At 40.0% G+C, this 13,445-nt stretch overlaps 1 protein-coding gene across 15 annotated transcripts in view; it reads left to right on the top strand.

The window, feature by feature from the left end:
- The window catches only part of Dlgap1 (DLG associated protein 1), a 912,507-nt gene extending 904,962 nt beyond the window's left edge, over positions 1-7,545 (top strand). For 14 of the 15 annotated variants that reach the window (XM_058586411.1, XM_058586410.1, XM_058586409.1 and 11 more), the window contains 2 exons: positions 769-921; positions 4,093-7,545. In XM_058586411.1, coding sequence (XP_058442394.1) covers positions 769-921; positions 4,093-4,302 — 363 coding nt within the window. In that variant the 3' untranslated portion in view covers positions 4,303-7,545. Of the gene's footprint in view, positions 1-768; positions 2,790-4,092 lie in introns of those variants that run through there. The other variant, XM_058586420.1, reaches the window with a different exon arrangement.
- The last annotated feature ends 5,900 nt before the right edge of the window (positions 7,546-13,445 follow it).

Genomic DNA, 13,445 nt, shown 5'->3' with positions numbered 1-13,445 from the left:
GAAGTTTCCTGCCATCTAACCAGTGCCTTAAGCCACTTTTGTGGATACCAATTGGCAATGAGTGTGACATCTTCAGTCTCTTGATGTGGTTTTTCTGTCTTATAAATTAAGGTTTATACTTTCTATTGTCATGGCTAATGTGAATAGGGACAAAGAAAGTCAATCCTTAACCACTGAAAAATGTTTATGAGCCATTACAGATATATATCTGTAATGATACACACACACACACACATACATATGTATCTGTAATGATTCATTTCCTAGAATAGGAAACACACACACATAAATTAAGATTAAAATTAATCTTAATTTAAATTCCTCATTTGTTCTCTGAATAAATTGTATGAAAAGAGTCAAGTACCTACTCTAATAATAATATACTTTTTAATAATATACTTTATTACTCTAATAGTAATGTATTTTTCTCAAAAATGGTATTTTCATTTAAACACCATATGCTAAAATGCATCCTGTAATAGGATTTCCCAAACATTTAGACCCTGCCCCCTTACCATATTGTACGCATGTAATCATTCTGTTGTCTCACAACAGAGGAATTTCACAACCTTGACATTTGAGAATCACTGTCTCAAAACGAGGAGTGTATAAAATTACCATTTGTAGCCTCACTTTTATCTCATATCTAAAAACTAAAAAGAACTGATCCTCCTTATGTTATTTGAAGTATTTGAAAATGCCTCTTTGGTCTTGTTCTTGCTGTGGATCTTCCTCTAAAGCATGAATATTTTTCTTTCTCTTATACAGAATCCTAATGCTCATCCAAGGCCCACCTCCCAGGATTTGGCGGGGTTTTGGGACATGCTGCAGTTGTCCATAGAAAATATTAGTATGAAATTTGATGAACTTCATCAGTTAAAGGCCAATAATTGGAAACAGATGGATCCTCTTGACAAGAAGGTAGAACAATGTAGATTTTGTATGGTTCATTTAAAAACCTGCACAAACACTGGACAGTCTAAATAGGCTTCTGCATTCAGTCCTGCTGTTTACAATGTGAAATGGAGCTGATATCATATTAACTTCATTGTAATGACAATGTTTACCTAGTAATCATTTGGGATATTATCTGTAATATGTTTCAGGCATATTTTTAAAGAAAAACCTGTCTTTGTGAATTGGAAAATGGGAATGTAGCTTTTTTTATTTTTTATTTTTTTGTTAATTAAACTTTAAGTTTAACCATTTTAGTCACTGGAAGGAACTGCCTCCATTTTGCTTTTTAAACTAAAATAAATGACATCTTCAGCGCATGATTCCATAGAGAAAGAGTTCAACTTCCTTATACCCTTAGGATGTGTTTCTGAGAAAACTAGGAAGCCCTGAAAAATAACTGACTTTGATAATCATTTCATAAATACAGTAATAAAGAAACCACTGTTGTTCAAGTTTAAAAATATACACCATAAAGTTTCATAGTAATCATAAATGTTGGGATTTTTTTTTTTTTTTCAAAAATTCTACTTTTGGTTGACTTGCTTGGGGAACATTGCTCACTGGGGTCCTCATGCAACAGTTTAGAAATAAAGACTTAAATTATTTTACTTTAATTAACCAACTGTAATTGCACATTTGATTACGGTGGTTCCAACAGGCTCATACAGATATCCAATGTCTACCTCCCAGGCTGGCCCATCATGCATGATTTTTTTAACCCTTTGTCCTATGACCTAAAGACAACAGTTCTAGGCGATTTAACCTCTGAAAGTTAGGAATGGCTGTGTCCCTGAAACAATGGTGACCCTGCTATTTTCAGGTCCCCTCACTATCAGAGAGCTAATAGCAATCCAGTTCATTCCACTGTGCCCATCCTAACAGGTTTCCTGGGGTCCCTGGGCTCCCAGGAGAAATTTAGCCCAAGGTCCCATCTGTGAGTAGCAGGAGGGTGATGCTGTCATCACTGTAGTCTCTCACCTTCAAACGGGTGGTTTTTACATTAAACATGAAAGTACTATTGATGTACATGTGGCCTCTCAGTTGGGAAGCTAAACATTGGACGCCATTTCTTTATTTGTAAAACTATTTGTTAGAAAGATTTTTAGATTGGTCTTATTTTAAGAAAACACTACAAGTGTACACATGCTGGTAATTTAGTTTCCAGTATGGATCCATCTAATTCCTCATTCATTGATTATTTAAAAATTAATTGCTGGGCTGGGTAGAGTGTTCTTAGTTGGTAGAGTGCTTGCCTTGCATGCACTAGGCCCTGGGTTTAATCCTTAGCACAAAAAATTAATTAATTAATTAATTAATTAATTAATTGCTAAAGAAAAAAGTTATGCAAAGAAAGGAAAATGACTAAAAAGTTTCCAGTACACATACTTTTAAAAATATGCACTGAGTTCCCCAAATGTCCCAAAGAAGTGATACTAAGAAGTATTATGTCACTTATTGCTATCCACACAGTAAATCATTAGTTAGCTTAATTTTTCTTCAGGGGCATGTACCAGGGATTGAACTTAAGGTCACTCTGCCACTGAGCCACACCCAGCCCTTTTTTTGTATTTTATTTAGAGACAGGGTCTCACAGAGTTGCTTAGAGATTCACTTTTGCTGAGGCTGGCTTTGAATTCGTGATCCTCCTGCCTCAGCCTCCTGAGCTTCTGGGATTACAGGTGTGCGTCACCATGCCTGGTTTAGTTAGCTTAATTTGTAAGATTTTTATTTTTCTTAATGTTCCTTTTCTATGATCAAATCAGAGCTTTACATCACCCCAGCAGCCTGAGAGAGAAAGAGAATGAAAAAACATGAGTTAGTAGAATACTGTTTGTGCTCTGTGCTTTCCATTTGTCTCCTTTCAGATCACACAGACTCCACCTTAAATAACTGTGGCAACTCCAACTCTTAATACATTTTATTAGGTCCTTCTCACAGGCAAGCGAAGAGGAACTGTTGTGCAAAGCATGCATCCGTGTTAAGACCCAAAGTGACATGTAGAGAATCTCTGAATCCATATTTTAAGATAATTTTCACATTAAGTTTTATAAAGACTCGGGATATTTTATCTAAAAGGGAAACATTGAATTTACGTGGACCTTTTCACAGCCTGAAAACTCAATATGCTTTTCCTAAAAATCCTTTGTGGTTTCAATGCCCTCCTTTCTCACTGCATTTTTTTTTTTTTCTCGTCAAAGGGATGAATGGCTGTGTTTGGCAGTGGCTTTAACAATATCTGTTTTATGGTTTGCTGCTGATAAGAGGGATGATCTCTTCCAGTCCCTTGTTAAGTTTTCATGGCACTGTTTCTGTCCCTGTGATTGGAATTGCCTCCTGGGCCACCACAGTCATCCTGAGGAGGCCCCTAGGGGTTGATGATCCTGGAAGGATCTTTAGGAGTCCTGTTGGAATTGGCTCCTCTCCTCAGAGTAAGAAACACCAGTGTCTCCCTTCTCCGGTGACCCCGTACAGTTTATTGCTGTGTGTTGGTGTGTGACATATAAAGGGGTACATAGAACTCGCTGTGGCACCAACGAAGCTGAAGAAGACAGTCTCATAAACTCTTCCTCCTTTGGTTCCTTAAAGTCTGGGGGTGAGGGGAATGGGAGGCTGGGGGGAACCCAGAAAGAGAGCTGAGAGTTTTTTCTACTCTGAACCAAGCTTTCCTCCTCTAGAGGGGCTGCAGAATTCTAGATGCTTCTGCTTGCTGCTGTGCTCTCCTGGCCCATCGCTGGCACCAGGAAGAGTCCGGAGTCTCCAGGGAGAATCACACTCTATGGGCTGGGAGCCCCAGCCTTTCAGCAGGGGGGTGCATTTTAAATTCCCACAATCCTGCCCTTGAAGAAACCTATAGTTTTGCAATCCAGCCTTACCCTTCGCCTTAGATTCACTGGGATGTCCACCCCTCCTGCATCTTTTGAATACCCAAGCCAGAATAATGAAGAAAAAAATAGATATGCAGTGCGCATAGGTTTAAAAAAAGAAAAACGAAATGTGTGTACGCGTGCGTGCATGCGTGCGTGTGTGTTTGTGTGTGTGTGTGTGTGTGTGTTTTCTAACCACTGACCTATCCCAGTCTTTCCCAAGCTTGTCCTGAGAAGCTGTGTAATGTCCTGAACCTTCTGCTTTGATCAGGAGAGAAGGGCCCCTCCTCCAGTGCCAAAGAAGCCGGCGAAGGGCCCCGCGCCGCTGATCCGGGAGCGCTCGCTGGAGAGCTCGCAGCGCCAGGAGGCCCGCAAGCGCCTGATGGCCGCCAAGCGCGCCGCGTCCGTCCGCCAGAACTCGGCCACCGAGAGCGCCGAGAGCATCGAGATCTACATCCCCGAGGCGCAGACCCGGCTCTGAGCGCCGCCCTCCCAGTCTCTGTGGCCCCTCCACCGCCCCATCCCCGCAGCCGTCTCCCCCCACCCCTCCGAGCCCGTCTGTTTCTGAGCTCAGTGACTTCCACTGTCGTGGTGTAGTGGTCCACCTCGCAGGAGCCGTCCCCCCACCCCACCCCCGCGCCGTCCCGCTTCCCGAACCAATTTGCCCATCTTCACCGAGCTGCGCCCCCTTAATTTCCCGATGCCGGCCCCCTGCCTCATACAGAGATCCAACCCTTTATTTTCTGGGCCAAGCCAAACCCACCTGTGTAGAAAAGACACCTTTAGGTCACCTGCCATCCTCAGTTTTTCTCAAGCTAGTGTGTTCCTAGAGCTCAGCAATATAAAACCATAGGGTATTTCAGAAATCCAGTATCACAGGGTGATCCTTTGGGACTTTCCGTCTTCCACATGAAAGAAACGAGGGCTCCGATTCCCTTTATTTCCCCTAAATGGTTATTCTTTCTTTCTTTTTCTTTTTTTTTTTTTTTTAAAAAAAAGCAGATGGAGCACTTTATTTCCAACCTCAGATTATCACACCATCTCACCGGAATCGATGAATGACAAAAGAGAGAGGGGACCAAGCTGGCCTGGGGGTGGGGGTGGGGGAGACCTGGATGTGTAGGATTGAAGGGAGAAGCGAAATCTGCAGGTGCTAGGGGCACCTGCACCTCTCACAGCTGCACAAACTGCCTCGCTGTTAACTTCATCAATCACAGCTTCAAATGTTTCAATCAGCAGAAGATTGTAAATTTGATCTTTCAGGGAAATTAATCTATTCTGAAAGGCAATAAAAATGAAGAAGGCAAGGCAAAGCGAAGGAAGCGCTGATGGTTTGAGATACTGCATAAGGGATTTTATTTTTTTTTTCTCCTATTTTTAAGAAAAATTTAGGCCTGAAATGTTTTCTCAACTTTTATTGTACTATGTATATTATATTGTCGTTGTGGCGGTGATTTTTAAAGGGCAAAGTGTTGCTTCTGTTAATTTAGCGTCCATCCTGGTGGACCTGGTTAATGACACACACATAAGTATACATCTCCTTCTGAAGCACTGTAAACAGCAGCAAAGCTGTTTTCAGAGAAGGGTTTGGGTTTTCCTATCATCCCTTTGAATGCTACACATCCGTCTAGTTGAACCCACTCGTTCACATTTCAGGTATATTTCCTTCTTTAGCCTCTTCTGCTTACTATCCAGAGTTCGCTCACTCCCCACCATAGGATTTTGTCCTATGTCAAATGGAGAAACTAAGTTTATTACCCCAATAGACATGCTGCCTCATTCCAAAGAGCTTTCATTGTCATCTTGAGGTTCCAGGTAGGGAGAGAAGAAGTCTGACCTGCAGGGGTCAACAGCCATGAGGAGGGGGAAAGGTTATATGATTCAGTCACAGACAGAAGTCCAGGCACTGGGCAGAGTTTGTTGGTTTACATTTTTAGTCATGATTGATGGGCAGTATGCATTGGTGTCTAGCTGAAGATGTCTTCAAATGCCCTTACTCGTAGCAGTTTAAACATTTAGAATGTGGCGATCTTAAAGTATCACTGGCATATTATGTCCAGTTCACACCTTAAAGCATTAGAAATTTGCCATTGAACAAGAAATGAAAGACTTTTTTAAAAAATAAAATATGCTTGCACCAGAGAAGCTTTTAAAAAAATAATAATAATACACTCTCATAGCCAGGTGCTAATTTAATTTTATTTAAGAGAGGTGATGGGTTCTGGCAACGAATACTTTCACAGACATATTCTAAAACCACTAGAGAATTCGCTACCTCTCAGAGCCATTGATGCTTTGAGCTATCTTTATCCACAGGGCACAAATGTTTACTGCTGTGGTTTACAAGAAAAGGGCTACTAACTTATTTAAAAAACAACCAACCAACCAACTTTTAACTAGGGTAAGCCAAGCACCTTTCTGAAAGTGCTTCGTAAAATGGGGGGAAACAGATTTTTGAGTTTCAAAGTGTTTGCTAGTTCAGAAGAACACACCTTTTCTTACCTTGTAGCAGCAATGAAGTGTCACATAAAGTTTGCCGCAAGGAAGGCCAACTGTCACCTTGGGTCACCTATGGTCACAGTCACTACTGAGAATGACTTGGAACTCAGCAGAGTGACAGGAAGGAAGCAGCATCCATTCCCTAACCCATGTTCACACCCATGGCGCTGTGCCCTGAGGCAGAGTTAAGATCTGGATTAAGAAATCGATTTCTAACATGATTAAGACCATCCTACAATATTTTCTTTGGAAACTGATTTAGCCCGGGATATTTCAAAGAGAGACAAGATAAGGCCTATTTATCTTGTCTAAGCGAATGGTATTTGTATATTCATAAGCTATTTTTGGTAAGAATTTTAAATCTTTTAGCTGACTGCCTACAGGGCATCATGACCTTTGCCTTCCTTAAAAAACACAGTTTAAATTGTACAAACACTTTATAAAAAGCTAATTATTGATGTTAGAACATGACCCCCCACAATGCTGTTTGCTAACCACTTGAACCCCGAAACTGACATCCATGAGCTTAACCTTTGTTACATTGTTCTTTTTGATGTAATTTGTAGAAATGTTTTTTAGTTCATAATGGAAAATGTATGTACCCTGAAAAATTACTTATTTTGTTTAAACTTTGGTACAAAGGTGTTGGGCATTTTCTTGGGGCGGGGGGGATTACAAAAGAAGTTTGTCTCCCACATCAAAAAATGTTCAAAGAAATTAAGTATTTATTATATTTTTTGCAGATGTTTCCATACAATTCACATAACCTTTTTGTAAAGAGAGATGAAGAAATGGATTAAAGATTTTTAATATTTGAAATGGTAAATAGAACTAATTTATTTGTAATATATTTCTGTTATTTATAGATGTTTCCTTAATGTTTTACTGTGCATTACCACTTTAATTTAAGCCTTATCCTTGTGAATTTACCATTTCTTTTTTAAAACATGTCTAGATGCATATTTTAAATAACTGGAATGTAAATCACTAGCATATCTGAATTCCCAAATGTAATTTTTAAAAATTATTTTGGTTCGGAAAAAAAAAAAGATTCATTTGAAAGCCTTCAGATGGAGGGGTGGGGAACATTTTTATGGCTTTCTGAATTGGAATTTCATAGGCTTATTTACCTAGATTGTGTGTGGATAAAAAAAAAAATTGTAAATAGATGAACGTTTCCCAAATGTAAAAAAGAAGAAATTAATAAAATAATTAATGCACCTGCTTTCAGGTCTGTGTGCTTTCAGTGGAGTCCAGTTTCTTCGCAAACCTGAGTAGTTGTTTTTGGAGGGAAGGACTTCAGTGATTATTCTGAACTATTATAACATAAGCATGTTATTCTTACTTGCATTGTAACAACACGCATGCTACTCACTGTTGAGTATGGAGAGATCTTGCATTCTATTTAAAGGATTTCAGTACTGAAGAACTAAAAAATCCTTTTACTCTGATAATCATAGACACATGGAATTTTGAGTCAAGAGCAGCAGAAACTGTTGCAGTCAGAATCAGGTATATTTTCTGTTTGCAGTTTTTAACCCTTCAAACATGTGCAAATATATGTATATTTTGCGCACTTTAATTTCTTTTGTATACATTTCACTCATTTGGTTTGGGACACAGTTCTCCAGGTAGGAAAATCAGAATAATGCTTTGTGGTTTTCATTTCATCCTCACAGTAATAAAAACAAAAACAAAAACAACAACAAAAAAAACTGTGCTCACTGGGACTGGGGTGTATTGCAGTGGTAGAGTATGTGCCTAGCATGCATAGTTCTCGGGTTCAATCTCAGCATCATCACACACACACATGCACACAAAGAGCAGGGCGCAGTGGTGCATGCCTATAGTCCCAGCGACTCAATAGCCTGAGACAGAAGGATTGCAAGTTCAAGGCCAATCTGGGCAATTTGGTGAGATCCTGTCTCAAAGAAAAGAGAAGAACTGGAATGTAGCTCAGTCAGTTAGACTGCTCCTGGGTTGGATCCCCAGTAATGCAAAAAGAAAAATCAAACTGCTTACTGAGGTTTAGTGACTTGCCCTCCAATGACACAATTTTTAATGAACAGATTTGAATCTAAAATGCAAGCTTTTATTCAATTCCTTCTTCAGGGTCATCTCTATTGTTCTTTTCATTTTAAAATTGGTAATTATTCTATCAATTTCATCTGGCTTTCATCTAGGTCATATTCATAAACCTTATTTTACATGCACAAACAGGGCGAAAAAGTTAACTTTGTTTTACAAAGTGTATTTGCACTCATCTGTTAGTTGAAAATGACACAACTCTAAAACCTGTGTCCACAGTGTTTCATTCCCAAGCCCCACCTAGTTCATGGACAAATCCATCCACTTCTATGTGGCAAACTTGGGAACTGGTAAGCACAGTAGCCACTTTTTTCCAATTTTTGTACATAAGCAAGACCTATGCAAGTCACCAAATTAACACCATGTACTTTTTTGTGGGGGCAGGCGTGCTACCTGGGATTAAACTAAGGGACACTCAACCACTGAGCCACATCCCCAGCCTTATTATATGTTTTATTTAGAGACAAGGTCTCACTGAGTTGCTTAGCACCTCGCTTTTGCTGAGGCTGGCTTTGAACTCTCAATCCTCCTGCCTCAGCCTCCCTAGCTGCTGGGATTATAGGTGTGTGTCACTGCACCTGGCAACACCATGTACTTTTGAAACTGCTTCAAAAGAGGAATGATCCAGCCATTGAATCCCTGTGAGATTACAACAATCTCATTATTTTGGTGCATGTACTAACTATTCATGTAATCTGAACCTTGATCATATTTCTCTTTTCACAAATTAATTCTTCTATTTCATTGAGGCTCCTAACCATTCCAGCCAATTCCCAAACGAAATGAGTTAGCTTTTGAAGGTAGAAATTCAAATTTCAGTGACATCATTTCCCATGTTACAGGGTCCACCTTTCCCACCCTACAAAAAAAAAAGGAATTTAATTTTTTATAGAAATTGGACAAAATTGTTTGCTTTGAACATGCTGTTCTTTTATATATATATATATCTTTGAAATTAATTCACCCCTTGAGAATATACATTGATTTTGGTTTAAATAAATGACATATTAAAATCACCGTGTCTGAATGTGTTCATTCTCTAATGCCATTGATAATAAAAAGTGCTGAAATTTACTTCTGGTTTGCTCAATGGGCTGACTTTCAGCTGCTAAACCAAGATGAAATCAATTTCTTTTGCAAACAGAAACTAGCGGCCCTGTCTGAAAACCCTCTCTAGGTCCTAATTTACTAGTACAAGTTTACAAAACAGGTCTTAAATTATCCTGTAAATCAGGTATTATCTCCCATGAAGCAGAGAGTGGAGAATAGTGCTACTTCTTGATGCAATGTTGTCCTCTGGGCTTACTGCTGGCTCAGGAGAGGCAGCCTCAGAAAAATCACAAGAATGTGAAGCCCCACTGTGATTCCTGTGTCTCAATTTTGGCAGTCAAGAGATTATTCCCATACATTTTCTATGTGATTAAGCACAAGCCTGAATTTACAGAACGTGGCCAAAAGCAAGCAAGCTTTGCAGCAAATGCCAAAAGTCAAGCTCTGCCCTGGAGCTGACCAAACTGTTGCCATTCATTGCACAAAATGCTTTCACTACGCTGATAAAGGTAGTTACTCTCGCTCTTCTCATTTTTAGACTGTCTTGTTTGGAGAAGGAGATGCTAATTTCATCTGGAAACTTGATAGGTCAATCAGTGTCACTAAGAAGCTTCTATTGAGTTAGAAAGGGGGAGGGGAAATAGTTGTCTCTTCTGTTACATAGGGAAAAAACCACATTCTTCCTATTGGCTCTGCAGGGGGTTCTTAAACAACAAGGACAGCTCTCTGTAATCCTAAATCCTGGTGTTTTGCTGTTTCTGAAGGCCAGTGGTTTACAAATAGAAATATTCCTGCACAGAGAGGCTTCTGAGATTTGCATATACAGCTGTCCTTCCTCACCATTAGGGATGCAACCAACTGCACATCAGAAATATTTCAGGGGGCAGTGCCGCAGTCTGGCTGGGCACAAATGCCGCAGTCTGGCTGGGCACACAATCACGAGCCACCACACAGCTTGTAGATTCAAACAGCAACTCTTTATTCCCGAACTCACACCAGCCGTCTACAATCACGTTCTGGGGAAATCCACGTTCTCTGCCCAAATCCACGTTCTCTGCCCAAATCCCCATTCTCTGCCCAAATTCACCTCCACTGGGCTTCTATCTCCAAAATATACTGTCTGAATCCCGTGAGAACTCAAGGGGAACTCAGGCAGCAGGATACGCCCTATTCCCAGCAGGAATAATCTTAAACCTTAAACCTGGAACCTAAACTGGGAATGCCCTAAACAAGATTATCTTAAAACCGGGAACACTCTAATCTGCCTTGGTCCTTGAGCAAGGTTAAGTACATTCAATGTCACTGCAACATGGGGTACGCTGGCAAGGAAATTGTCATACTTACTTGGCTAATGGCTCCCAGCATCTCCCCCCTTCTGATTAATTAAACAACAAGCAATGTGGCTTAAGGACCGTGCCTGGTAGGTTGTCCAATTCAACATATGGTTCTTACCCGTCATCGGAAAACTGACCTTTAGGCGTCAGCCTCCTGTCTTAGGTTGATACCACTGCAATTGAATCATACCCGTCACTGACTACCGGTCCAGCATACAGCCATACTTGTGGATAGGTCTATGCACCAGTGGGGGGGTGAGGTTCTTTGCCTCACCTCTGTTGGCCCCCAAATTTGGCCTTGGTGCCAGTGGGGGAGTGAGGTTAATGTGGCTTATGGACCGTGCCTGGTAGGTTGTCCAATTCAACATATGGTTCTTACCCGTCATCGGAAAACTGACCTTTAGGCGTCAGCCTCCTGTCTTAGGTTGATACCACTGCAATTGGATCATACCCGTCACTGACTACCGGTCCAGCATAAGCCATTGGCCCCCAAATTTTAGACCATCACTAGCAGAAGGGAGGAGGATACAGAAATGCCACGACACCAAGCCAATTGACGGCTCCTTGGGAAAAATTGCATCACTGGTGACACCATCAGCAAAGATATGTCAGCACTACCACAATTCGCTGCACCAAATGATAGTTACATAGTCCAGGCAAGTTCTGCAAGCAGTTCAAAGCAGAGGAATCTATCAATATGTCCATTTCCTCCCAAAATCCGTTTCCTCCCAAAGTAAGTTGACTCTTTGAGCATTACTTGTTGAGTTCTTCACCGGCACTGGGATGGAGATAGGAATTCTGGCAATGATGCTAAAGAGACATTATCCTGAAAAGAATTATTAAATATAATGAAAAGGAAAGGTGAAAGTAAACAAACAGATCTGTTAACCTACTTTAAAAACAATCCTTAACAGCTTTTTACCTAATTTAAATTAGTAAACAAACAGATCTGTTAACCACCTTTAAAAACAATCCTTAACAGCTGTTTACCTAATTTAAATTAAACCATTTAAATCACGTGAATAAAAAAAAATAATAATTCGGATCCATTTTTTCATGAGCGCTCCTCATATAAGAAATATGGACATATGCACATACAGACATACAACACAAAACACAAGAGTGTACACAAACATACAACACATAAGAAAATAGTAAAGGCCTTGTAGCTTTACCTGGGTGAAATCTCCATTGCAATGTTTAAAAACTCCACAGTCAAAAAATAAAACTGATCAGAAAAACATTAACCTAGGTTTGTATGAGCTCAAAAAATAAAAATAGAACCTTATGATGTGGAAAAATGCAATAATAAAATAGCTATTGAGAAAAGCATCCTGGTTAATCACTGTCGCAGATGTAAGAATGGCCAAGCTGGAGTTCTGGATATCGGCTGTTATGGATTTGAGTCAAATCATCTTCTTTTCGATCTGTAGAAACTGTTTTAGTTAATCTCTCTGGAATCCAAATGGGCTGCTGTTCTCCTTGTGGAAAAACACAAACAGACCCCCGACTCCAGACAATCACTGGGTCAGGACCTTTCCATTGTCCTGTTAGAATATCTTTCCAAAGTACTTTAGGCTTATGTACATTTTTTGGATACATATGCCTTTCCGCAGCACTAAGTCCTGATGAATCCAAATTTAAAAAGTTTAGAGTAAAAAGCGTTATTTTAAGTTTATCTTTGGGGGATATATACCCCCTTCCAATTCCCTCTTTTTGCTTTAATAAGTATATGTCTGTATCTAATAGTTGTCTTAACCTTGTTTTAGCAAAGACACAGACACAAAGCAATATTAAACCTTTTTCCATTTACCAATTTATGAAAACACACATAATATTTAAATATATTACCTTATGGAAATTAATAAGTAAAGAGTACTTGATTTCATATTTAGTGGTTGATATTTTAACACTTTAGCTTTGTAAATTAATCAGATGTCTGTAAAAACAAAGATCTTAGACAAATGTAGTAAACAGAACTAGTCATCTCTTTCTTGAAGAAAAATCCTTCTACAGGATACCATGATGGTCCCATTGATATACTTAATAACTTGTCTTTAAAAAGCCATTGGCTACATTTTTGTATTGTATCAACATATGCCCTAATTGTTCTTGGTCTCACTGGGGTGCCTCCTTCCTCTAACAATTTCTCTTGCTCGGAGGCGAACAAATTCAAACCTTGAGTCACCCATTTTCCCCAGTTTGCCTGAGAAAGTTCTAGGAACAGGCAACTTGAAATAAAAACAAAATAAATCAAAACAATAACACATTGTTTTTTGAAATGTTCACCCATTCTTTCTCTCTTCCTCAGGGGTGAGAAATTTCACTTACCTCTAAGCTTCAGAAGTTCCCCGCACGGGACGCCAAATGCCGCAGTCTGGCTGGGCACAAATGCCGCAGTCTGGCTGGGCACACAATCACGAGCCACCACACAGCTTGTAGATTCAAACAGCAACTCTTTATTCCCGAACTCACACCAGCCGTCTACAATCACGTTCTGGGGAAATCCACGTTCTCTGCCCCAAATCCACGTTCTCTGCCCAAATCCCCATTCTCTGCCCAAATTCACCTCCACTGGGCTTCTATCTCCAAAATATACTGTCTGAATCCCGTGAGAACTCAAGGGGAACTCAGGCAGCAGGATACGCCCTAT

The sequence above is a fragment of the Marmota monax genome, unplaced genomic scaffold (genome assembly GCF_021218885.2).
Source record: "Marmota monax isolate L192 unplaced genomic scaffold, Marmota_monax_Labrador192_F-V1.1 WCK01_AAM20220418_F8-fsc00103, whole genome shotgun sequence".
Classification (NCBI taxonomy): Eukaryota; Metazoa; Chordata; class Mammalia; order Rodentia; family Sciuridae; genus Marmota; species Marmota monax.
This window is presented reverse-complemented; position numbering and strand designations above follow the sequence as displayed.